Here is a 23,325-nt window from a genome sequence, read left to right as displayed (position 1 = left end):
GGAGGGTTGAGTGAAAGTGATGGGGGCAGATTCACCATCAACGGTCGTGTATCGTTTTTGATACCCGAGTTTCTTCTGGGAGTTGGAGGAGGGAGAAAGAGAAGTGACGATGTTCTTTATTACTTTTCTTTTCCTCTTATGCCTCTCATGTTAATACCAAAACATATCTTGATGACAAGGAGTTAGTTAGAACGTAAAACCAGTACCAAGGATCTCTTTAGCCTTCACTTCCCAAGTCTAGTTTCCAATGGAGGCGTCGAGGTAGAGGCGGGGCCTAACTAGCAGCAAGAGAAAGATGCGTTTGGAGGATTTCCGACATGGCAACAACTGTGAGCCCTCATAGATGCGTAGGTTGGTACATGCGTTTTGGGGTGAATGACAAATTCTGGGCGTTTGTGAAGCCCTTGTCTCCTCCGATCTCTCTTTCCCGCTATGTGAACGTGAAGCCTTTGTCGTCGTCAATCAAAATCCGTTTGCTCAACCCTAGATTATTTATGTTCAAGTAGAAGCCTCGTCAGAAGGAGAAGAGGAAGACTTGTCGAGAGTAAAAGACCTTGGTCGATGACCCGTCCACGCCATCTCTCTCTCTCCCTCTCTCGTGTTTCTCCTCCTTTCTCGTTTGAAACGCTAGATCTGAAAACCGTCGTAACAGTGATTGTCGTTAAGCTGAATAATCCTAAATTTCCCAAATTTTAAACTGGTTTAAAAAGGATAAAATGGTCTACAAATTCACTTAAAAGGGTAGTTTTGACATTTTGAAAATTTTTAACCATCACATGTCGTCACGTGACCGAGATAACGGATGAAGTACTAATGCCAGATACCAATTTGAAAGTTTTTGAAAATTTAGGTATTGTAGAGACAATTTGAAATTCCGGTACTAACTTGAAAGTACCCCTAAAGTTTAGGGTACTAATCTAGAATTTACCCTTTACTTATTATGCTTAAGTTCTTATTTTATATCTTTTGTTCTACCATGAAACAAAACAAGGTAAAATTTTAAGCAAAAAAAAAAATCAGAATTTATTTACACTGATGCAAAATCATGGTAGTAAAAATGATTTTAGTGCAAATTATGGTTTATTTTTATTTTGAATTATATGTTATTTTGTTTTATTGCAGTATAAATGAAGTAAAGCAAGGCTTGAATCAAAATAAAGTAACACCGAAAACAAAATTAAACCAGAATTTGCATTCTTTCCATTTGCAGTCTTATGCATTTGAACTAGTACAAATAAAATTGTCTTGCAACCATACACAGCCTTATATAAATCACTTATACTACCATAGTTTTGCACCACTGCAAACGAACGCATCTTTGCTCCATATTTAACATTTAAAACAGATATACTGTATATGAAACAACAAGGTACTAATTGTAATGGGCCTAGCCCTGCATAAATTCAGCCCCAGCCCAGGTAGTCCCTAATCGTTGTTCAAGACCACTCACCACTCCATAAACTCAAATTAAGATTGTGAGCGAATGTTACAGGGAGGGGTCTTTAACCACGATTAGACCTGCTATTGGGGAGGTGGGCTTTGGCCAATAATGAAGACTGAAGAGCATCTGGGAAACGAAAGGCCCCTTATCGCCCTGTGTTATCCAATGTTATGGTAAAGATATATCATGGGCCCCCATGGATTTCAACATGGTCTATAATTGTCTTAAAAGTAAAGGCTTTAAGGCCTGTATTGGCCAGCTTGGGTTGGGTTGGGTTGGCGATGGGCCTTCGGTATTTAGTAGCCCATTGGCCCGGCCCTTGGATAACAGAACAAAGAGTAACTTGAATGGAAATGCAAGAAAAAGTGAAGGATATCGGGACTCAGAAATTATGTAAATAACCCTAAATTTGTTTTCTTTTTTGGGAGGCAAATGGACTACATCTACTCTAGCGGGTGGAACGTCCCCGAAACCCCAGAAGAAGGAACCTCCCCAACCCTAAACAAGGGCAGGATTGGATCATAGGTCTCCATCGCAAGTCGCATCCAAAAGGGACCCTAACGAGTTGTGACAAGTCTTTGTTGAGGTGAGTAAGGGTGTCAATGGACCGGTTTTGGATTGGACCCCATCCAGTCCAAAATCAATTTTGACGGACCAACAGGACATATATTGGATTGGACCAATCTGGTCCAAAAAATTATTAGATTGGATTGGACCTGGTCCGTCCATAACAAATTTATATTGGATTGGGTTGGATTAAGTCAATATCTGGACCATTGATATAAGATAAGAATATGTGTTAATGGACCAGGTTTGGGTTGAAATCAATCTAAATCCAAATTGATCCAAATATTCATTGGATTGGATTGGACTTCGTCCATTTATAATGGATTCACATTAGACTGGATCGGATTGGACCAAATCCAGTGCGATTGACACCCCTAGAGGTGAGGTAGGTGGAGGATTTGACATCACTTCATAGACGTTATAATTACTAAAATACCCTTTTCTGTGACCAATCTAAAATCAATACACAAACCCCGAATAGTTGGCATCACTTCGTGGGAGGTGGACCCTGAATAGTTGGTCAGAAAACTTGTTGAATCTTCATGTTCCCCATTGCCAATTTGCGATAGATTTATTGCAAACAAGCTAAGATTGTGTTTGGATAAGCTCCAGGGTTGGGGGCTTATAAGTGTTTTGGCTTTTATAATATAGTGTTTTCAGAAGCAAAAGTTATCAACTGTTCAAAACACTTTCTGGCTCAATTTTGTTTTCAACAGCCCAAAGCTCAAAAATAAAACTTATCCACACAGTGCGTAAAATTATTCAATTAACAAAGCCAAAGCTCCAAAAAACGGTGACACATCAGTGCCACATCAGAAAAAAATGGTATTCCAGGAATCACCTTTTTGTTTAGAATTGTATTTTCATAAAAAAACGGTGCTCCAAGCCACGCCTTAGAAATTGAGAAGGCATGGCTTTGAGCAATGCCAAATTTGACATTTTCTGGAGCTGCAGCTCATTGCTACCAACAAGGACATGAGCTGAAAACGTTTCCTTGAAGTACCAAACAGAAAATGTTGCTGTTGCTCCAGGAAATGATCTATCTGACAGTAACATTTTCTAACAAAAAAAAAGATACTGTTCTCTCAGAAAACGATGTTTCCAACCCACATATCAGCAGCACCCTTTTCTGAGAAAACGGTGCTGTATCTGCAGCATAGATGCCATACATATATTAACTGTTTTTGTTGAATGACTTATAAAATTCATATTTATACATACAAGTAAAGTAGATGCTCCCGGTGTTCGGCTAGATTGCTGTGTTTGATAGTGGCAAATATGGACTCTTCTGAAATATCCATTGTCCAAATAGGAAGGAAGAGAGAGAGAAAGAGGTTATTAAGCAGAACTTTTGGAAGCAAATACCAAAGTCTGGGGACAAAAACCTAGACGACATACTCTGTTCTCTATGCTTTTAGTAAGATGAAACTGTCAGCTAAAACAACGGGACCAACACAACATGTTCTCTTGGAGGAATGCCCACAATCCTCCTGTTGGAATTTGGAAATTGGCAACTCCACTGTAAGATCTATGACCAAGCCTTTTAGGGTTTCCACGAGGGTCCTCACTCCTCATTGGAAAACCTAGTGGACCCCATCAACCTGACCTAATATGAACCCTTGTATGAATAAAAGTATTACACTATCTCTCGATTTCAAGTTCCTAACATCCTTTTTATACTGAATTTTACTGCATTTTCAAATTTGAAATGTTTTTTCTTTTAAGTTAGAGAGAGAGAAATCTTTGCCGAATGACAAATAGAATATTAAACTCACATGGAGTGTAGTTCTTGGAGACCAGCTCATAACAATCAAAACAGTAGGATTGTAGGGAGACCCATGTCTTGAATTGAATCAATGGACTATTTTAATTGAATGGATGTTTCTGACAAGGCTCCCTTTTCATGAAAATAACAGTTAATCAATATAAGAGTATATGTGTGCTTATATTATAATTTTTTTTTTATTCATTTGGTCTGTAGAGAGTTCTAATGTATTAAGCTTAGTTTATACTCGATCTTGTCTTGTTCCCAGATTTTCTAAAATGCCTTATCTCAAATGAAGGGATATTTTGGTAGAAAAATAAATTTCTTCCCCACTTCCATGAAGTTGAAAATGTCTTTTTTTAATCCCTTGTTATCGCACATGATATGTTCAATTAAAAATGCTTCATTCTAAAATATTCCATTTCCTTCTTCATAATGGAAATGGATGGCTATTCAAGACGCCATCCATTTTGGTTCTTTTGATAAATGGACTCGTTGGGTTAGTGCTGCAGCCAGGAATGCAATTGGATTTAGCAGGTTCCTCCAATCCAATGATTTTCTAAAACCAAAGATTAAAATATTGATATATCTAAGCATTGGTGTGTATCGAGATAATCAATATTGTTTAATTTTTATTTTTTTAATTATATATTAAAAATTCATACCATTTATTTTAATTAAAGTTTTAAGGTTTTCAAAAAAAAACTTATATCAATGCATCCAAACATATTTAAATACATTAATTAATATATATATATCCTAATTACCATCAAAACGTGAAACCAAAGATGCATATCTATCTGAAAACATTGAATTTGGATATAAGCAACATATAACTACTCCCCAAGCTTGATGGGATGGGGGGATTGTGTGCGAGTCCACGAGAGTAAACTTGCCACTGTACTTGGGTTATTACTTATTATTGCTTCTGTCTAATTTACTATGTATAAAATATATCGCTCTTCCGCTAGTTTAACACCTGGCTTAATATAAAAATCAGATAAATTGTTAGTGGGACTCAACTTTCTCTCCCATTAATGGCCCTACAGTATCAGCCACCACATCAATGTAGCAAAGTTCTCGTTCAAAGCAAAATACAATTTAATAAAATATGGTTTCAGTCTTCATTCATGAAAAGCTATCCACATTACTTTTTTGATATGTAGAAAAGCTTTCCATATTGTTCATCAATCATCGAATTCGAATGAGTAACCTTAGTTGAATTTCTCACTTAGCTCTTTTATTAGTTTAATCAACTTAATCGGAATTGGAATCAGAATTAAAATTTTTTAGAATCGGAATTGAAATGATTCATTTTCATAGTCTGTTTTGTTCAGACAGGAACGGTAATGAGAGTCAACAGGAATAGGATTTTATACCCAAAGAGAGGGGTAGGGAATGATCATTCCCTCTAATGGGGAAATGTTATTCCAACAGAAATAAAAATAGAATTCCGATTCCACACAATCAAACAGTTCAAATTAGAATAGCCCATTCTGATTTCAGACCCTTTTCCTGCAAACCAAACAGGACTTAAGAATTAAGAATAAAAGCTGAGAGACAAGTAAAATTTTAGATTAACTGAAAACATCAAATTAAGTCTAAAATAGAGAATAGTTTAAATAGACCATTGATTATTTGAAGCACTGGTTTGATTGGGACTCCATTTTAGGCACCGATATCAGCAATTTTGGCCCCTTGTGTTCAAAAGTATTTTCACTTCCAAGGATTCCTATACTCACCTAAGAATTAATTGTCATACTAAATCCTTTTCTTTCTTTTTTTTTTTTCCTTTGTTTTGCTGTGTTGTCATCCAGATATAAAGGTTGCTAAGAAGTCATAATCCACCTTATTAAATATATGCTTATCACTTTATAACCTTCAATGTTAATTAGTAGCCTAACTTAAGGAGAAAAAAAGGTACAAACCCTCTATTTAAAAAATTAGGACTCTTTAGCATATGATAATCAACTTTGATTTTGGTGAAAGAAAAGAAATTAAATATATTATCATCTTTTTCTCTACAAGCCCCCATTAAGCCTGAAAAGAGGTCTGGCTCCTATTATTTATTTATATTACAATGGTTTATTAATAGTACTTTATTATTATTTAAAAAATAATAATAAATTATTGGGTATTTGATATTGATGGATTGGGAATACTAATGTGGGTAGAACTGTAGTCAGTTCTGGTAAGTATGACTAATAATAGGCGAGAACTTTCCTATACATCTGAAAAGCTATTCATATTGTGTTGACAAACTTAATTTATTATATTGCATGTGGACAATTTTCATGTTTCCCTTGAATTTTAAATTCTCCAATGTTCTTCAATTATTTACATTTGTACCCAATAAGATGAAATTTGGGCTCTGTTTGTTTTGTTTGCAGTACAATTTTGTAAATGCATGAGAGTACAGATGAAAAGCATGCAAAATCCGATCAACTTTCTTGGGCTTTTATTTTACCTTTCTTCAAGTCTTGTTTTACTTCATTTTTACTGAAAATTGTCAAAGGTACGGTAAAATTTGAAAGAAAAATAAATTAGAATTTACCAAAAAGATGATGAGATTTCTGTAATTATTTACATTAGTCACTATAAATCAATAAAGCACATGAGATAATATGTAATAATAGGCAAAGAACAAGGAAAACAATGAAGTTTGCCCTCATATGGTCTATTATGAGCTTTTAGCTTTTATCCTTGCACAAATAGAATACCTAGACAGTACAACAGGTGCACTTTGATGATTTTTGTTGCCAAAAGCACTTTGGCAGAAAAAAAGTCATTCGCAAGAATCTTTGCCATGAAATTTAGGTCGAAAGCAGAACTTTATAAAGGAAATGGGACAGAATCATTGCATCAAGATTGAATCATATTAAGAGGTCTTGACTAAATTAGGACCACTTGTTCATATCTCTAATAATAATTACCCAAGCCCACAGTCCAATCTCAAAAAATAGATCTGGCGGTTGAGAATTCTTGTGTAAATGGCTTTGTTTGTCCAAGGGTTTAAAATATTGGGTTATGTAAATATTCTCAGACGGGTAAATACTACATTTAGCTGAATGATAGACAAATGGGTGAACCATCCAATTCAGCCATCAAACCGATAACCATAACTTACAATGTAGAGTGGGTGTAGAATCCTTTATATAAGTTATAATAAAGATCATCATCAGTTTTCTATTAATATATAAACAGCCTGATCTAGTACATTTAGATTTAGCCGCTCAATTAGGTTTATGTTAAAGCAATGAATGATAGACACACATAAGCCCAAGAAAAGTGAACAACTTTTCTCATAAGTCATAATGCATGGGAATCGGGAAAGCTGTTGGGGCAACAAAGTGGACATACTGTTTTAGGCTTTTAGCCATGACCCCGGTCCCTACCAAATTTTGGAGTTTGTTCCCACAGCCTAATTCCTAAAGGAGTGCGGGAATTTTCCATTTGCCAGCCAAACGAGACCTACCTTCACTTGAAAGTTCAAACTCCGGAGCCAAAAAGCCCGAATAAGGGATTTTTTATGAAATGAACCCATTTTGAAGTGCTTTTCCACTAAAAGATAACCATAAGCGTTTATTAAGAAAAACATTAATTAATAAGTAGTTATTTATCCAAATAAGCAGTCCCAAACGGGGGCAAAAGCTTTTGTTTTTCTTTGTATCTCACCACGTGGTAGAAAAAGGTACAACTTGGGAGAGCAGTGGGTATAAGTTAAACTGCACTTTACAGGTTCGGAAGATAAACCTCGGAAACAGCCTTGTCGACTGACCCACCTCTCTTTTGACTATTATCTATGTCCCTTCTATCTATCTATTCAAGAGTCATGACTCAGGGCTCCAGGACTCAGGAGACAGCCCTTGGCGAAAAAAAATTACGGTGTAAATGTGCCTCTGTAGTACTGTACTCCCGGTTATCGACAGTTAAAACTTGTATTCCATTTCTTCCCTTTTCTGTACTAGGGTTTTACAATTTCTCGCGAGACGAAATGGAAATTTGAAAGAACGAGAGAAATAAAAAAGTTAAGATGGAGAGACAATCGAACCGTGGGCCCATGCTACTTGCATGGCCTCCGATTGATACATCCATCCATGCATCTATCTTGACATTGGCATTTGGCAGGCAGATCTTACGCCCCCCTCTCTCTCAAACTAACACAAAACCCACCTTCCCCTCTCTTTCGTCTATCACTTCTTAAACTTCCTTTCCTTCTCGCCTCCTCCTCTTCTCCTCATTCCTCACTTCTCCTCCCTCTCTCTCTCTCTCGCTTTCCTCTCGCCGGATTCCGATATGCTTCAGGGATACCGCCAGCACATTCTTAGCTTCTAAGTAAAAGCATCACTTAACCAGGGATGGGACCGTATGACTCCGGCGCCTCTGCCCCAAGCACCAGCAGCTGCTTGTCTTCATGCATGGGAAAATCTTCGGAACTAGACGGACTTCTCGCCGGCGCCGGTTACAAGGTCAGGTCCTCGGATCTCCACCAAGTGGCGCAGCGTCTGGAGCGACTTGAGACGTTCATGGTCAATGCTCCAACCGAGATTTCACAGCTCGCCTCCGAGGCTGTACACTACAACCCCACCGACCTCGCCTCCTGGGTGGAGTCCATGCTCACCGGAATCAATCAACCCTTCCCCTCATCGTCGTCTGATCTATCGGGCTTTTCTGAACTCCATTACTTGGATGATCTAGTAAGTCCACCCCTCCACCCGACGGTCGTCACAGACGCCTGGACGGACCAGACTACGCACCAGCAGGAGCCGCAGCAGCAACATCAGCTGACAGTGGCGACCGCAATGGAAGAAGATTCCGGCATCAGGTTGGTGCATTTGCTTCTCACGTGCGCTGAATCAGTGCAACGTGGCGACGTCGCATTGGCTGGATCCTTGCTCGAAGAGATGCGAGCGTTATTGTCGCATGTAAACACTGGATGCGGCATCGGGAAGGTCGCCGGATACTTCATCGACGCCCTGAACCGCCGGCTTTTCTCGCCACAAGCCGTATGCGCCGGTTCTACTCTCGAGACCGAGATCTTGTACCATCACTTCTACGAGGCCAGCCCGTACCTCAAATTCGCTCACTTCACGGCGAACCAAGCCATCCTCGAGGCCTTTGACGGCCACGATTGTGTCCACGTCGTCGATTTCAACCTTATGCATGGATTACAATGGCCTGCCCTGATCCAGGCCCTTGCCCTCCGGCCCGGTGGGCCACCCTTTCTCCGTATCACCGGGATTGGACCCCCGTCTCCCGATGGGCGCGATTCGCTACGTGAAATTGGGCTGAAGCTTGCCGAGTTGGCCCGGTCCGTAAACGTCCGGTTCGCCTTTCGAGGAGTGGCAGCTTCACGGCTAGACGATGTGAAGCCGTGGATGCTCCAAGTCGGGCCGAGAGAGGCCGTTGCCATAAATTCGATAATGCAGCTCCACCGGCTACTAGCCCCGGACCCGAGCCGGGGTTCACCAATCGACTCGGTTCTTGGATGGGTTCGTGGCTTAAACCCGAAGATAGTAACAGTGGTGGAGCAAGAGGCAAACCACAACCAACCAGAATTCCTGGACCGTTTCACGGAGGCGCTGTACTATTACTCGACAATGTTCGATTCACTGGAGTCTTGTGCGCTGCAGCCGGAAAAAGCCCTCGCTGAGATGTACATACAGCGGGAGATATGTAACATAGTGTGTTGTGAAGGGTCGGCCCGGGAGGAGCGGCATGAACCGCTGGCCAAGTGGAGAGCCCGGTTGGATGGAGCCGGGTTCCGGGCGATGCATCTGGGGTCGAATGCATTCAAGCAAGCGAGTATGCTATTGACGCTGTTCTCGGCCGAGGGATATTCCGTGGAGGAGAACCAAGGGTGCTTGACGTTGGGCTGGCATAGCCGTCCTCTCATTGTGGCCTCGGCTTGGCAAGCCGTGCCCGATACGAGCGCCCTTGCTAGAATAAACAACAATGCCTTGTAATTAGTTTTTTTTTTAATAATATTATTTCTTTTTAAATTCATGTTATTATGTTCTAATTTAGGGTTATCTATTAAAGGCTTATCCTTCTTAGGGTTCTTCTTTTCGGGTAATAAAAAAAATTCATGCTTTTCCTTTCTTTTTTCTACATTTTTAATGTATATTGAACTACTAATAAAAAAAGTTTTTTTTTTTCCTTATCGCAACGTGTATCTGATATGTATTATATGATATGTATCGATTTTTGAAACCACCCTTTACATAGATTTAAGAGGTTTCTTTATACCACATCAGCTTGAAAAAAACAAAATTTGTATTTCTTGCGTATTAATACTTCTTTTTGATCATCAATGGAAGGCCCATTTTTGTAAATAGGCAAAATTTAAAAATATTATGTGGGCATTCATGGATAGGTCGTCAATTTGTATTTTTTTATTTTAAATGTTTATTTATATTTTTTCACTTTAAATACTTTTTACTTTAAATGTTTCTTTTTTTTTTTTTGATATTTGGTTAGGCTTCACTTTAAACATTTTTTATTTTATATATCAAATTAATACCCATTAAAGTGTGCCACATCAAATTAATACCCATCAAAAAACATTGGGACGTTGGGGAAAACACAAATTTAACATTTCCTTAAATGCCCGATGAACAAAAATCAAAGCATTTCAGTTTTTTACCATTTGTTTGATAAACGATAAAACCAAACAGTTATTTCATTTTGCTTCATCCTCAATAAACGCTAACACCTATAGCTATGTGGCACTGATGTGATAATATTTTTCAATAAATGCACATGGAACCAAACACAACCTATATAAAAACCCTTTATCCTTTTGATAAAAAAAAATTTCTCTACTAATTCTTTGTTATGTTACTGTTATTTTGTGCTTTTTTTTCTACAAATTTGAATATCTAAACATATGGATGAAATCAGAAAAAGAAAAGAACTCATTTTGCTATATAGATTTGGAAACATGAAAACCTAATGGAATTCATGTGGGCTTGGGTCCTCATGCACGCTAAAGCCCCTTTAACCGGGCCGTTAAAAAAAAGTGGACTTGGATGATTTATGTGTGGCCTTAGAGTATTGTAATGACACAAGGGACCCACAAGAGAAATTCTAGACGAATCGGAGGTGTATGATTGGGATAGTACATGCGTATGATGATATAGGCAAGTAAATACATACACGTACGTACGTGATCTCATGGAAAGGAAGAAACTTGTGGGTCCCGTGGACGTCAATATAATGAATCAATCACATGGGAGTTCTGTTTAGCTCTGCCCGTACCATTGACACGGTATCCTCATTCCTCAACGGGCTTCTCAGTCACGAATATCGGCTCGGCGTTGGCGGCTTATAATGAGTTGTGGCTCAAATTGTAGAACCAACTAGAAATTACTGGGTTCAAATTTCAAAATTGGCCAAGTAATTAGTGGGTTTGAATTGATGGGTTTTGCGTTGGGTCTGTGACTCTCGGTAGTCGGTGCTGTGCTCCCAAATCTCAACCTCTATCAACTACTACACCGAACCTCGGATTCTTGATCCCAGAGTCTTTCCGCGTGGAGGAATATTTTCCTTTAAACAATGTCAGCTTTTTCTCAGGCCCATGTACGAGTTTAACAAGTTCCACAGCTTAGTGCTTACAGAATCATCAGCTTTTTTATGAGGTTGGCACAGGCTGTGCTCATATGGCAATGCATGGAATGGACCGGCCATACCTGAACCGGACTTGGGCAGCTTTCAGAGCGGACCAACATCAACCGACCCATATTCCACCTTGGGGTTGGACCTTGGACGGAATTTGAGAATCTCCAGCCTGAGCCTTTGGTGAGTGGAAGTGCTTTTAGTAATGTCAGTGGTTTCAATAGCTCTATCAGCTTCAGTAGATTCATTCATGGACCTGGCCCATATGCCCAATGGGTGGCAAAATATCTGAACCACTTTGAGCATTGTCTGTCCAGAGCTATGCCACATGAAGCACAATGTTAGAATGGGCAAAAATATCAACAGAATCCCTTCATTTTAGGTTCTCACATGAACACCATTGTATTGTCAATTGTCATTAATGTCTTGAAAAGGTTAGATTCCATTTCAGTCGACATGTCCGGTCCGGTTCGGTCAAGTCGAGATTCGACATATGTTGCTTTCGAAGGGCCTGACATGCCACATGGCCATAATTGTACAATGTCAATCATTGAAATTGATGTATTTGCAAGACCTGTTAATATACAAATCTGAAGGGTCCTAGTCTTTCTCTTCTTCTTTTGCTTTCTTACACTAGCTTGAGAGGGAGAGGTTGAATTGTGATGAGCAATAAATACAAATGGAAACCATACTGAATGGCTACATCATACACACAGACTGATGGCAAATTCTGTGGTCCGGTGGTAATCCAACGTCCGGACAGGATGAAAAACTTCCCCTTCTCCAAGTGAAAACAATAGCGAAATAACATTCATTCACCAAACTTTTATATACTAGAACCCCCATTAGAAAGCATAATTAAGTTATATGTTTCTACACAGCAAAAAAACTTAGTGTCCACCAAAACTTGGTTGGGAAGAGTTTTTTCTGACCAAATGCTTTTTATACTTTATTCAGGGGTTGGGGTTTGGTGGTAGGTTGAACAATAAGACGTCTTTATGTGATTGGTTTAGATCTGGAATTAACGCACGGCCAATATCTAATTAAAATCTAAAAATGTGCATTAAATTAAATTTACATGTATTTAAATACTTTTACCCCCCCAGTACAACACAGACAGAGGCTAAGGTTGAGAAGCCGAGCCGAAACGAAACGCTTAGGTGCGAGTTGGGTAGCTTGATAACCACTGGCTTGGCCACTTGAGTGCTTGTGTCTGTGAGGACACGAGTAAAGCGGACGGACCACTCAAAAGTCAGAACCACTTTTTTGGAGCACATAGCCTTGCTTTCACGTGTTCCCGTTCCCGTTTTCCTGACAACTTGCGCCCACTCATGCACGGCATGGGGACCACCACTCTCCGCAGATCACGTGTCCACCTTCTTCCACGTGGCGACAGTGATATCACGAGAATATCGTTACTTGTAACGGCGGCAATTATTTTCCCATAATCTGCTTGCTTGATTTCTTTCTATTTCGGGTTTTTCTTTTTTAAAGCTCGTGGGGCCCATCGCTATAATCATCATCTTGACCGTTGATGTACGCACGATAGCTGTTTCCTCGAAACGGGAGTGGGTCCCGCTCTGAATAATTCTTCGGAAAGGGGTAAACCTTTGATTTGGATTATCTTAACATATTGGATTGGAATCTTTTATTTGTCGGAGTGGACCCCTCTTTTTGATCGTTCGATATGGCCACGTGGGATTCCAATCCAGGGATGAAACGAAGGTAGTACTGTCACTGAAATTCTGACTCTCCTATACGGAGCTGAACGTGGACATGTGATGATTGACTGATCCCCATCAAAAAGCGTAGGTGGCATGTTTTTCCTTTCCCTTCTTACGATTGAGAGAGACGGGTAACCTCATAACTGTCCGTGTAACTTGTACTTCGGGTCGAGTCGGGTCGGGTCGGGTGCAATAAAATGTATTGTTGGAAAACATGTGGTCCTGTACCTCTATTCCGATACAAGTTACAACATGGTCCCCACGTACTAGCTTCTAAGAAGTGGACGGTCATGATCTTCTTTCTCATCAAGGGGGATCTCTGATTTGGCCTATCTCTTGCTTGGTACTTGGTAAGGAGCTTGGTGGAAATAGAAGGATTAGCAAATGAATTATGACATACCCCCACCCTCATAAATTCTTCTTCCCTTCAGGATTCCCATCGATTTCCTTGGAAATTTATCTGCTTGGACACATTTTTACAGCAAAGTTTTTAACTTTTAACCATTTTAGGACAAACCATGCCTGCAATTTTAGGTATTGCCTCTGCTACAGTGAGGGATTTTCTTCATATGAATAGAGTGCCCATGGATTCAGGTCAACTAAGATGTTAGAACCTTTTAAGTGGTAAAAAAGAAGACATTAAAACCCGAGGCAAAGAAATATAATAATTATCACTTGACTGGATTATGGACCCATAAAACATAGTATGATGAGACTGTCAGACTGTGCATCTTCTGAACAACAGTTCTGCTTATGGGCCTACAGATGTTGGTATATGGTAACTTTTTTCATCCCCCATTTTAGTAGAGAAAAAACAAATGATGTAAAGCAAAAGCAATTAAAAAAAATGCCAATTGAAGAAACCTATTCTGCTTCTGATGTCAATGAGCTAGGCCATCAATGAATCCATTACTATGTTAAAAGAGATTAAAAAATCTCCAAATCTACAACCCTTGAAAGTGAAGGCAGACTCAATTTGCAAACAAAAGAGAGATTTCTCCTATGAATTGGTCGGTCCTTATGGATAGAGTTGTTCTCCCAATAAGGTTAAGGTTGAGGAAATCAATCCATTTAAAGATATTCTGCCCCAGGACGTTATTGCAGATGGTGTTGTCTAAAATCTGTATCCCAAATGTAAAATTTTTCATCATTCTTGTTTTATAAACAGATTTCTCTGACTGAAGCATTGGCCCTTTGAAAATCCAACAGCTATGTCTGATTGATGCTGCACTGTCTCTTCAACATGCAAGTTCGAGGTTACCACCATTCACTTCAATCAAGCTACATCCTGGAGGCTTCTCGATTCCCTTAGTATCCATTAGATTTCTGATCCTTTTCACAGCATTCCATTGACCCATATCAGCATATATGTTAGATAGCAGTACATAGACGCCCTTCTCATCAGGAGCTAACTTGAGAATGTGTCTGGCTGCTTTCTCTGCAAGTTCCACCTTACGATGAACACGACAAGCAGAAAGAAGAGATCCCCAGATGATAGTGTTAGGTTGCATTGGCATTTTCTCAATGAGATCATTTGCTTCATTTAAAAGACCCACTCTACTGAGGAGATCCACCATGCAACCATAGTGTTCAATGCTTGGGGTGATTCCATACAAGTTCATAGAACTGAAGTAGTGGTATCCTTCTTTGACCATTCCCGAGTGGGCACATGCACAAAGAACAGCTATGAAGGTTACATCATTAGGCATGGTTTCCCCTGCCTTTTCCATTTGGGTAAAAAGATCAATGGCCTCCCTTCCATGTCCATGGGTGGCAAGCCCTCCAATCATTGCATTCCAAGAAAAAGTATCTTTAATAGGCATATGCTGAAATATTTGTAATGCTGTCTCTATGCATCCACACTTGGCATACATGTCCAATAATGCATTTACCAGATGCATATCTTGTTTCACATTGTTCTCTTCTATGTAAGCATGAATGTGTTTGCCTTGGTCCAATGCTCCCAGCTGAGCACAAGCTGATAACAAGCTAACAAGGGTAACTTCGTTTGGCTCAACTCCAGAGAGCTTCATCTCCTGAAAGAGGACCAAGGCCTCTTTGAACTGGCAATCTTGCACATAACCAGTAATCATTGTTGTCCATGAAAAAATGTCTCTATCTGGCATCTGACGGAATACATCTACAGCTTCATCTAGATGTCCACACTTGGCATACATGTTAATAAGAGCATTACCAATAAAGACATCATAAGCAAATTTCTTTTCACGTAAATATGTATGAATTTGTTTGCCTTCCTTGATATTAACCAATTGTGCACAAGCTGACAATGCACTTACCACTGTGATCTCATTAGGTTGCACATCCGAGCATTGCATTTCCTTGAACAACCTTAATGCCTCTGCAGGGAGGCCATTCTGAACAAACCCACCAATCAAGGAATTCCATGTAACCACATCTCTTGTAAGGATGTTGTCAAAAACTTCCAATGCATATGACATAATTTTGCACTTAGCATACATACTAACAAGTGCATTAGCAACGATGCAATTAGATTCCATATTATTCTCCACAATGTACGAATGAAGCCACTTACCTCTGCCTAGAGCTTGTAGATGCCCACACGCAGAAATTAAGCTCAAAATAGTGACATTGTTTGGCTTGACCCCTGCCCTTCTCATCTCATCAAATAGGAGGAAGGATTCTTCAGGATAGTTCAACTGAGCATAACCAGAAATCATAGTTGTCCACGCAACTACATCTCTTTCAGGCATCTCATCAAACAGTTTTCTTGCAACTCCAATTCTTGCACAACACAAATTGAAATGGATCAGTCCAGACATTATAATCATATCTGAATCAAACCCAGATTTTACAATCTGCCCATGAAGAAGAGACCCGCATTCAAGCGCATGAAGGTGAGAACAAGCTTTAGTTACAATTGGGTATGTAAAATTATCAGGAGAAAACCCCCTGATAAGCATCTCTTTATAAAGCAAAAGCGCATCTTTAGGAGCACAGGTTTGAGTATAGCTCCTGATCATGGAATTCCATATGAACAAGTTTGGGTGGTGGACTTGATCGAATATTCGACGAGCGTAGTGCACATTGAACTGGGTTGATGGAACTGTGAAAAAAGCAATGATCCGGCTAACCACGAATGTATCTTCGATCAGACCAGTCCGGATCGTCTGGGCATGGATTTGGTGCAGTATCTCTATTTTGGAACAGTTTTGTATTAAAGAAATTATGTTCTGGCGGTATTCTACCCATCTTATGCTGGGTTTGGAGTTAAAGAGGTAGCGCATGAATAGCTCGGGTCAAGTGATGGCCAATAGAAGAAAAGAACTGTAACGTCATGGACTCGTATATGTAAGGGTCTCTTTTGTTGACCAAAATACCCCGGGATGCATCGCGCATTCAAAGTTTCGCTCAACTAACTTTTAAATACTTGGGATGAACTTTATTGACCAAAATACCCTCTCAACATTATTTGCTTGACCAAAATACTCTCATAGCCTCTTCTTATTCTTTTAAAAATTTAGGGAGAATTCCCCATCAGTACCCTGTATTTTGTACCTAGTGTCACTTAGGTCCCCAAACTTTAAAATACGATGTTTCAGTATCCAAACTTTCAAAACGTGACAATCCAGTATCTATCATTAATCAGTAGTTAACCTGTTAAGTAACATTTGAAAAGAACACAAATGCCCTTTGAGTGTCATTTAATTTTCTTTATCAACCATCTAAACATTGACAAAAAATTAAAAATCTCAAATCCTTGCTTCTTCCATTCAAGAAGGTTGGGGTTACGTTTGAGTGGACATTCCGGTGACCCCAACTTTCTTGAATAGAAGAAGCAAGAATTTGAGACTATTAATTTTTTTGGTCAATGTTTGCATAGTTGATAAAAAAAATTAGATAACACTCGAATGGCATTTGTGTCTTTTTAAAATGTCACTTAATGGCTGATTAACAGCTATTTAATGGCAGGTACTGGATTGTCACGTTTTGAAACTTTGGGTACTGAACTGCTACATTTTAAAATTTGGGGACCAAAGTGACACTAGGCCGAAAGTACAGGGTATTAATCAGGAATTTTCCCAAAAATTTATACACTAAAATTAGTAACGTAATACAAAAAAAAAGGTGGAGTTCAGAAGAATTTGAAGAGAAGAAAGATTAAAAGAACCTAATAAATATAGCATTTACTGTGATATTTATTTCTAAAGTAAAGTTGTAATTTGAAATATAACTTATGAGAAAAACCAATTAAAAAAAAAAAGATTTCGTTGAATGTAAGCAAAAATCTTGAGGAGAATGAATAATTATATTAATAAATTGGAAGGGCATTTAGATGGAACAACAAGCAGTTATATAATATTATATGTGGAATACATAAACCAAGCTTATATTACAAATCCAAGGATTATAGTACTAAGTAGACTGTGTCTCATATCTTCACTGTCTTCTTGATTCACTTGATGGATGACTCGATCAGTGAAGCTGTTCTCATGGACATCTTCATCAATCATCAGACCCAAATACCAGAGGCTTCTTCCGTATGCAACCTACTCCCTTTCTTTCTCCCAAGATCACAGAAGGTGAAGATGGTATTGACCTAAAGACTCTAGCACTCTCAGGCCTAACAAATTCTCTCTTTTTTCGCCTTACCTTCAAAGCTCTTGCTACTCCCAACGCCTTCACCTATGCTGATTTCAAATGTACTAGTTTTCTGCAACTTGAAGTCATTAGTCTCTGTCTCAACAATGTCTTCTTTCCTCACTCCACAATTTCTTTCGTGGACTGTCTGTTCATCAATCTCCTCATCAACCTTGGCCTCTTTCTGTGGATACTTGAGATTCAGCTTTCTTATTGTTTTGTTGGCTCTGCTCGTCTCAGGTTCATTAGAATTTTCAGTCAGCTCCTCAGTATTGTCTAGAAGCATTTGGAGCCACCTCTCTACCTTCCTTTTTCCGCGTTGTTTTCTGCATTCTTCATCCTCCTCTCTTTGTGGGCTTCGGAGTCGGAGAGTTGAATTTGGTGCATTAATCATCATCTTGTTTGGCTCTTGGAACTCTAATCTGTGAAACTTATTCTTGACCATTGATTCATCCTCCACAGCAACAAGGGACTTGCTGTGTTCTTCAAGCTGCTCTCTCCTGTCTTCTATTTCTTTTTGTATTTTCTGTTCATTGAAATAGTAACCAGCTTCAGATGATTTTTGCTCTTCTTCAGAGACACTCAGTTCCTTGTTATGATGCTTCCTTGGCCTGATTCTTGGTCCGTATAGAAAACTTCCATAATCTCCTTTTGCATGAAGGGTACCATCAATTCTAGATCTCTTCCTTGCTTGTTCCCATTGAGGCCTGATCTGTGTTTCAATCTCATCCCTTTGTTTGAATTTTTTGAGGAGCTCCTTCTCTGAGGAATCACATATTTCTTTTTGTGCTTCAAGTCTTGCCATCAAAACATTGGTGGCTGCTTGGTTCAATCTAATCTGCTCCTTATAGATGACACTCCTACAAGATGCAACAAAATTAGCTAGAAAGTATTCCAAACTAATACAAAATTGTAAAAGGGTTGGTGGTTTTCATCAGTCTTACTGGTGAAGGGCATCTCGAATCATCTTCTCTAGTACAGTTTTGTATGAGGATTGTGATTCTGCTAGCCGCCTACATTTCTCAACCTTTCTCTTACGTTTTATTAGTAACAGCTCCAAATCTTGAATAGCGAGCCTCTCAACTTCAGTCTTCTTCTTCATTTCATCCAATTCCTTGTCCAGTTTTTTCATCTCTGATTGCATCTTCTGTGCTTCCTCTCTCTGCCTAAGGGAATCTCTGGCCATGGAGATTGCCAGATATGGGTTCGTTACCATGTCAGGATTATTATTTTCTGTTGAGATACTATGTAACTGTCTCCGAACTGACTTGCAGACGGATTCATTATCATCAAATAATGACTTCCTCTTAACTATAAAAATTGAAATTAAAGAACAAGATAAGAAAAGATGTTATTTTGTGGTCTAAAGGAACTATAGAAAACATTGACTAAAAAAGGACACTTTCCCACTGACCATTAGCAGGAGAGCTTGATCTGAGTCGCCTATTGAGATCAATGGATTTAAGAGGCGAGGATGCATCAAAAGATTTCTTGCACGACAGAATAATGGCAGCTGGAGCAAGGTCTGCATACTTTTTTGTCTCCATGAAATGTTGTGGGAGAGCATGTGACTCCATAGTCTGCGAAGAATTCAATTCTTCCTTTTCTCCATGAGAGAACAGTAGTGAGAATGCTCTGTTCCTGTTGAAATTGTGGGATCAACATCAGTGGTCTCTAGTTTTGTGCTTTAAAGTCCCAAAAAAAAAAAAAAGAATTTTAGGCATACAAAACCCACCTGAAGTCAGAATTTGAAGAAGCAAATATAGACAGGAACTGGTTTACAGAGATTCCCAATTGAAGATCCCACCATGGAACTAGAAATTGCAACTTGTTATGTTTCTTCCTACATGCTTGCCACTGTAGCAACCTCAAATTGCCTGGAACAGTGCGTCCACCTCCTGTAGTCTCAGAAAAGGCCGCCAAAGCAAATCATTTGTATGTGTCTAGACAGAGAGAGAATTGAATTGAACTTGAGGAGAAAAACAAAAGAGTTTCCATAGATTATTACTTGAGCAAGGAAACCAATGATCGATCTCCCAAGCAAGAGGAGAAGCCGGATCGGCATGGTAATAAAGAACATTACCATATGGATCTACTCGAAATTTTGCAGGATCAAAGCCAGCATTCCTGAAATCTCAAGAACAAATTGTAATAACAAATGGTAATCAGGAACCTTTCAGTTCTATCTCAAAAAAAAAAAAAAATCTATTTTTCCCATTTGTGAGATATAGTATACAGTTCAAGGTCTTACCCAAGGTGGTCGAGTTGCTTCCACAGAAGACTGGCGTAGATTTTTGGTTCCGTTGAAGGTTTTCCTTCATGATCGATTATAGGAAACAAATCATCAAAATCGCGAGCTCTTGAAATCTACAGAGAATAATATCCTATAATAGTCAATTATAAATTTTAAAATGAAAAACTAAACCCAAATACGAAAAATTTGAAAACATGGTTTTGGAGACCTCCTTTGAGCAGGATAAAAAGAAAAAAGAATTGCAATTAAGAGAAACCAAGACCAGAAATTCTGAATGATCCATTAAGCCAACTAACATTTACCTGAAAATGGGAGAAAGGAAAAAGAACATTGAAGGAAATGGGTGTAAGATTCCTTCCCAGCCCAAACCAGAGGACAGAACAAAAAAATAAAAAAGAAATTGAGGATAACCCAGAAGCTTATCTGCTTGGTATTAAAACTGAAAACCAGCTAACCAACAGAGAGAGAGGAGCTATTGTTACCTCATGAGTGGGTAAAACATAAGGAATGAAGGTGAAAGGGGGGCCATTAATGTAAGGGTTGAGATGGGGATCTCGACAGAGCTTCGCGTAGGCTTTTGGGTAACCGATACCTTCGTCGATCATCATCTCATCGTCCGCGAATACAAGTTTGGCCGCCATGGTCGTCTTCGGCTCTTCGCTGAGCTGAGTTCCAAGTCTTCGGGGAGGAGGAACGCAACGATCGACTCAGCTTTTCAAAGGATATATTTTCAAAATTTTGGGCCCACTAAAATAGTCTCAGAGACAGCTCCCGTTGTAAAAGCCAAGAAGCCCATACTTTGCAGGAATTGCAGTCCGAGTCCGAGTCGATCACATCAGGTTCTTTTAAAGTCCATAAAAGCCCATGGCCCAAATTCATCAAAATAAACTCAATTAAACTTAACAATTAACATCACCTTACCAGACTAACCTTAATCCATCTTGGGTTCATATTTTTCAAAACAAATCCAAATTCAACCTGATCCAACCCAACCCGACATTTTCAAATTGGAGTTGGGCTAACCTGGCCCAAGTTGCGGCACTAATAATAATGATCCATCAAACCATTTCTAATTACATAAATCAACGCGCAAGTTTGGACGAGGTCCATGTCAATCCACCTACAGGTTCCAGGTTTATTGGTTCTAGGTCCAGTTCATGGGAACTCATGGTCAGACCAACAAGGATCAGGCCCGAAGTTTATGGACCCAGGCCCTGTTAATCTGGACCGTATATGGGAATAAATGGGTACCCATTAGCAACTTCTGCAAGGCTGGAATTCCTAGCTCCTATTGACGATCCCGAACAATAAAGCATAGTAAGGACCCCAATACAAAAACCAAAAGAGCTGCTGGGATTGACGATAATATGCAGTCTGTGAATATGACGTACGATGACGATCAAAGCTACCACGAAGGTTTTTAGAATTGGATCGGACAACGAACCAATCAGGGTCTGGTTCTCAGGTTGAATGGTCTAATCGTTCAAACTGAATAAATGGCCCATTTTGACAAAGATTAAAAAAATAAAAAATGGTCAAAACCGTTGGACGGTTCGAATGATTTGAATGTCCAGATCAACGATTTATTGATCAAATCAATGGTTTTTGGCAAAATAACGATTTTAGGGTAAAATGAAATCGGTTCCCTTTTTCCGGTCCAACTTTCCAGTCCAGTCCGGTTTTGAAAACCATGGCTACCATTGGAAGAGCTAGGTTCTTCTGATTCAAGCAGAGCATCGTTTTCCATTGGAAATCTTTCGTACCAACTAGCACCGCTCAAATTTTGCATCTCTAGCAGTGACCTGTACTCACTCAGGTTGCATTTAGTTGCAGCGTAAACCTGAACCATGTTCAAATTTTGCACTTAATTCAGTTTTGCATCTGATTGTTTGCAACAAACTAACAATGATTTACTCTATTACCTGATACAAATTTTACACTTTGAGTTTTTGTCCCATTTGAACTCATTAACAATATAAATTTTGCATTTCAAAAATTTATGCAAAATTTGCACCACCTTCCTCCCATGGTCCTACCTCAATTGTCGATTCTCTCTCATATAGCCTGAACCCAGTCCAATCCGGCCTATGAACATGTCTACCCATATCCTCCTACCTCCATTTTAGTGCATATAAAGTGGAACCTCACCATTTTACCAACAATTTTACTCAAGACAAGATCAAATATGAAGCAAAAGTATATTAAAATTTAAACTCTACCTATTTGTACTCCCATGCATTTAAAGTAGTATGAATTTTATTTGCACTACAACCAAACGCAGCTTCAAGAAAGCTTATGCCATTTTTTATTTCACTTTTATTAAATACTTCTTTTTATAAGTACTTAAAATAAGTGCTGGGACCACACAGTAAGTGGAAAATAAGCACTTATCCCTATCTAGTAAAAAAGTAAGGAAAAGGTGCTTATTTGAAAAAGTACTTATTGAAAAAGCAACTTGAGAGTGGCTTTTTCAAGCACTTATTAAATAAGTGCATGTTCGAAATTTTTTGGGATGGTTCAGTCCCTGGTTAATTTTTTAAATCCCCAAAATACCCCACACGTTAGAAAAACCCTCTTATTCCTCATTCAAATAGACTCGAGTACACCAACGGCGACACCTCTACTGGGAGCGACCAGCAATCACCAAACAACATAAAAACTCACCAGCAGTCAGGCTAGTTTCACTTTTGGGACCATTTTTTTCATGTTTTCATGAATATTTTTTTTTGAGGTATTTAACGCACAAACCCTTTTGGTGTTATTATTTACCAGATTTTTTTTTTTTTGGGGGGGGGGATTCCATGCCATACAATTGCTAGCGACATCAGGTTGATCATCCTCCTCTCATTTTTTTGGGGGGGATTCCCATGTGTCATGACGTGGTGATGTGGCGAACATCCTTCAAGTGTATAATATAATATTGAAAATCATTGTTTATATGTGTGGATAGAATGGGGGTTAAAATTATCATTTATGCTAAAATAAGAACTTTTGGAGAAAGTATCTCACCTAAGTGATTTAACAAGCAGGCTACCAAACAACATTAAGTGAGTGTTAAAATAAGCACTTACAATAAACAATTTATCGAACCACTTAATCACCAAGCATAGCCTTAATCATTTATTTTTATCATTAGACTGCTTATGCTTATGTTGGACCACACTCATTTGGAGAAGAAGTGCACATTCCATTGGACATTCAAATGTAACTCTGTGGTTAAGACTTTTTACCAATTAAAAATTTTCAAACTTACCACAACTCGAGTGTAGAATCTTCCTCCATAATGTTATTAGAAAAGAGCATCAAAATTGTACTAACACATCTTGACTCGATGTCC

General features: G+C 39.0%; 2 protein-coding genes and 1 pseudogene across 3 annotated transcripts; 1 reads left to right on the top strand and 2 right to left on the bottom strand.

Annotated features, from left to right (window-relative positions):
• The first annotated feature begins 7,891 nt into the window (after nt 1–7,891).
• Nucleotides 7,892–9,835, top strand: LOC104595293 (protein SLENDER RICE1-LIKE 1-like). Its single transcript, XM_010255971.3, has one exon. It carries the CDS (start codon nt 8,132–8,134, stop codon nt 9,737–9,739), a length of 1,608 nt encoding a protein of 535 aa, XP_010254273.2. The 5' UTR covers nt 7,892–8,131; the 3' UTR covers nt 9,740–9,835.
• Nucleotides 9,836–13,938: 4,103 nt separating this feature from the next.
• LOC104595292 (putative pentatricopeptide repeat-containing protein At3g05240 pseudogene) lies at nt 13,939–16,448 on the bottom strand (annotated as a pseudogene). Its single transcript, XR_016082818.1, has one exon. The product of XR_016082818.1 is annotated as a putative pentatricopeptide repeat-containing protein At3g05240 pseudogene (transcript).
• Nucleotides 16,449–17,383: 935 nt separating this feature from the next.
• On the bottom strand, nt 17,384–20,736 carry LOC104595290 (uncharacterized). Its single transcript, XM_010255968.3, has 7 exons — nt 20,471–20,736; nt 19,986–20,101; nt 19,743–19,861; nt 19,470–19,632; nt 19,149–19,375; nt 18,679–19,045; nt 17,384–18,594 (listed from the first exon to the last, which is right to left on the bottom strand). Exons 1-7 carry the CDS (start codon nt 20,627–20,629, stop codon nt 17,718–17,720), a joined length of 2,028 nt encoding a protein of 675 aa, XP_010254270.1. The 5' UTR covers nt 20,630–20,736; the 3' UTR covers nt 17,384–17,717.
• Between the last annotated feature and the right edge of the window lie 2,589 nt (nt 20,737–23,325).

This window comes from Nelumbo nucifera, chromosome 2, assembly GCF_055504915.1.
Source record: "Nelumbo nucifera cultivar China Antique chromosome 2, China Antique-T2T, whole genome shotgun sequence".
NCBI lineage: Eukaryota > Viridiplantae > Streptophyta > Magnoliopsida > Proteales > Nelumbonaceae > Nelumbo > Nelumbo nucifera.
Note: the sequence above shows the minus strand (reverse complement) of the source record. Positions and strands in the feature narration are given on the sequence as shown.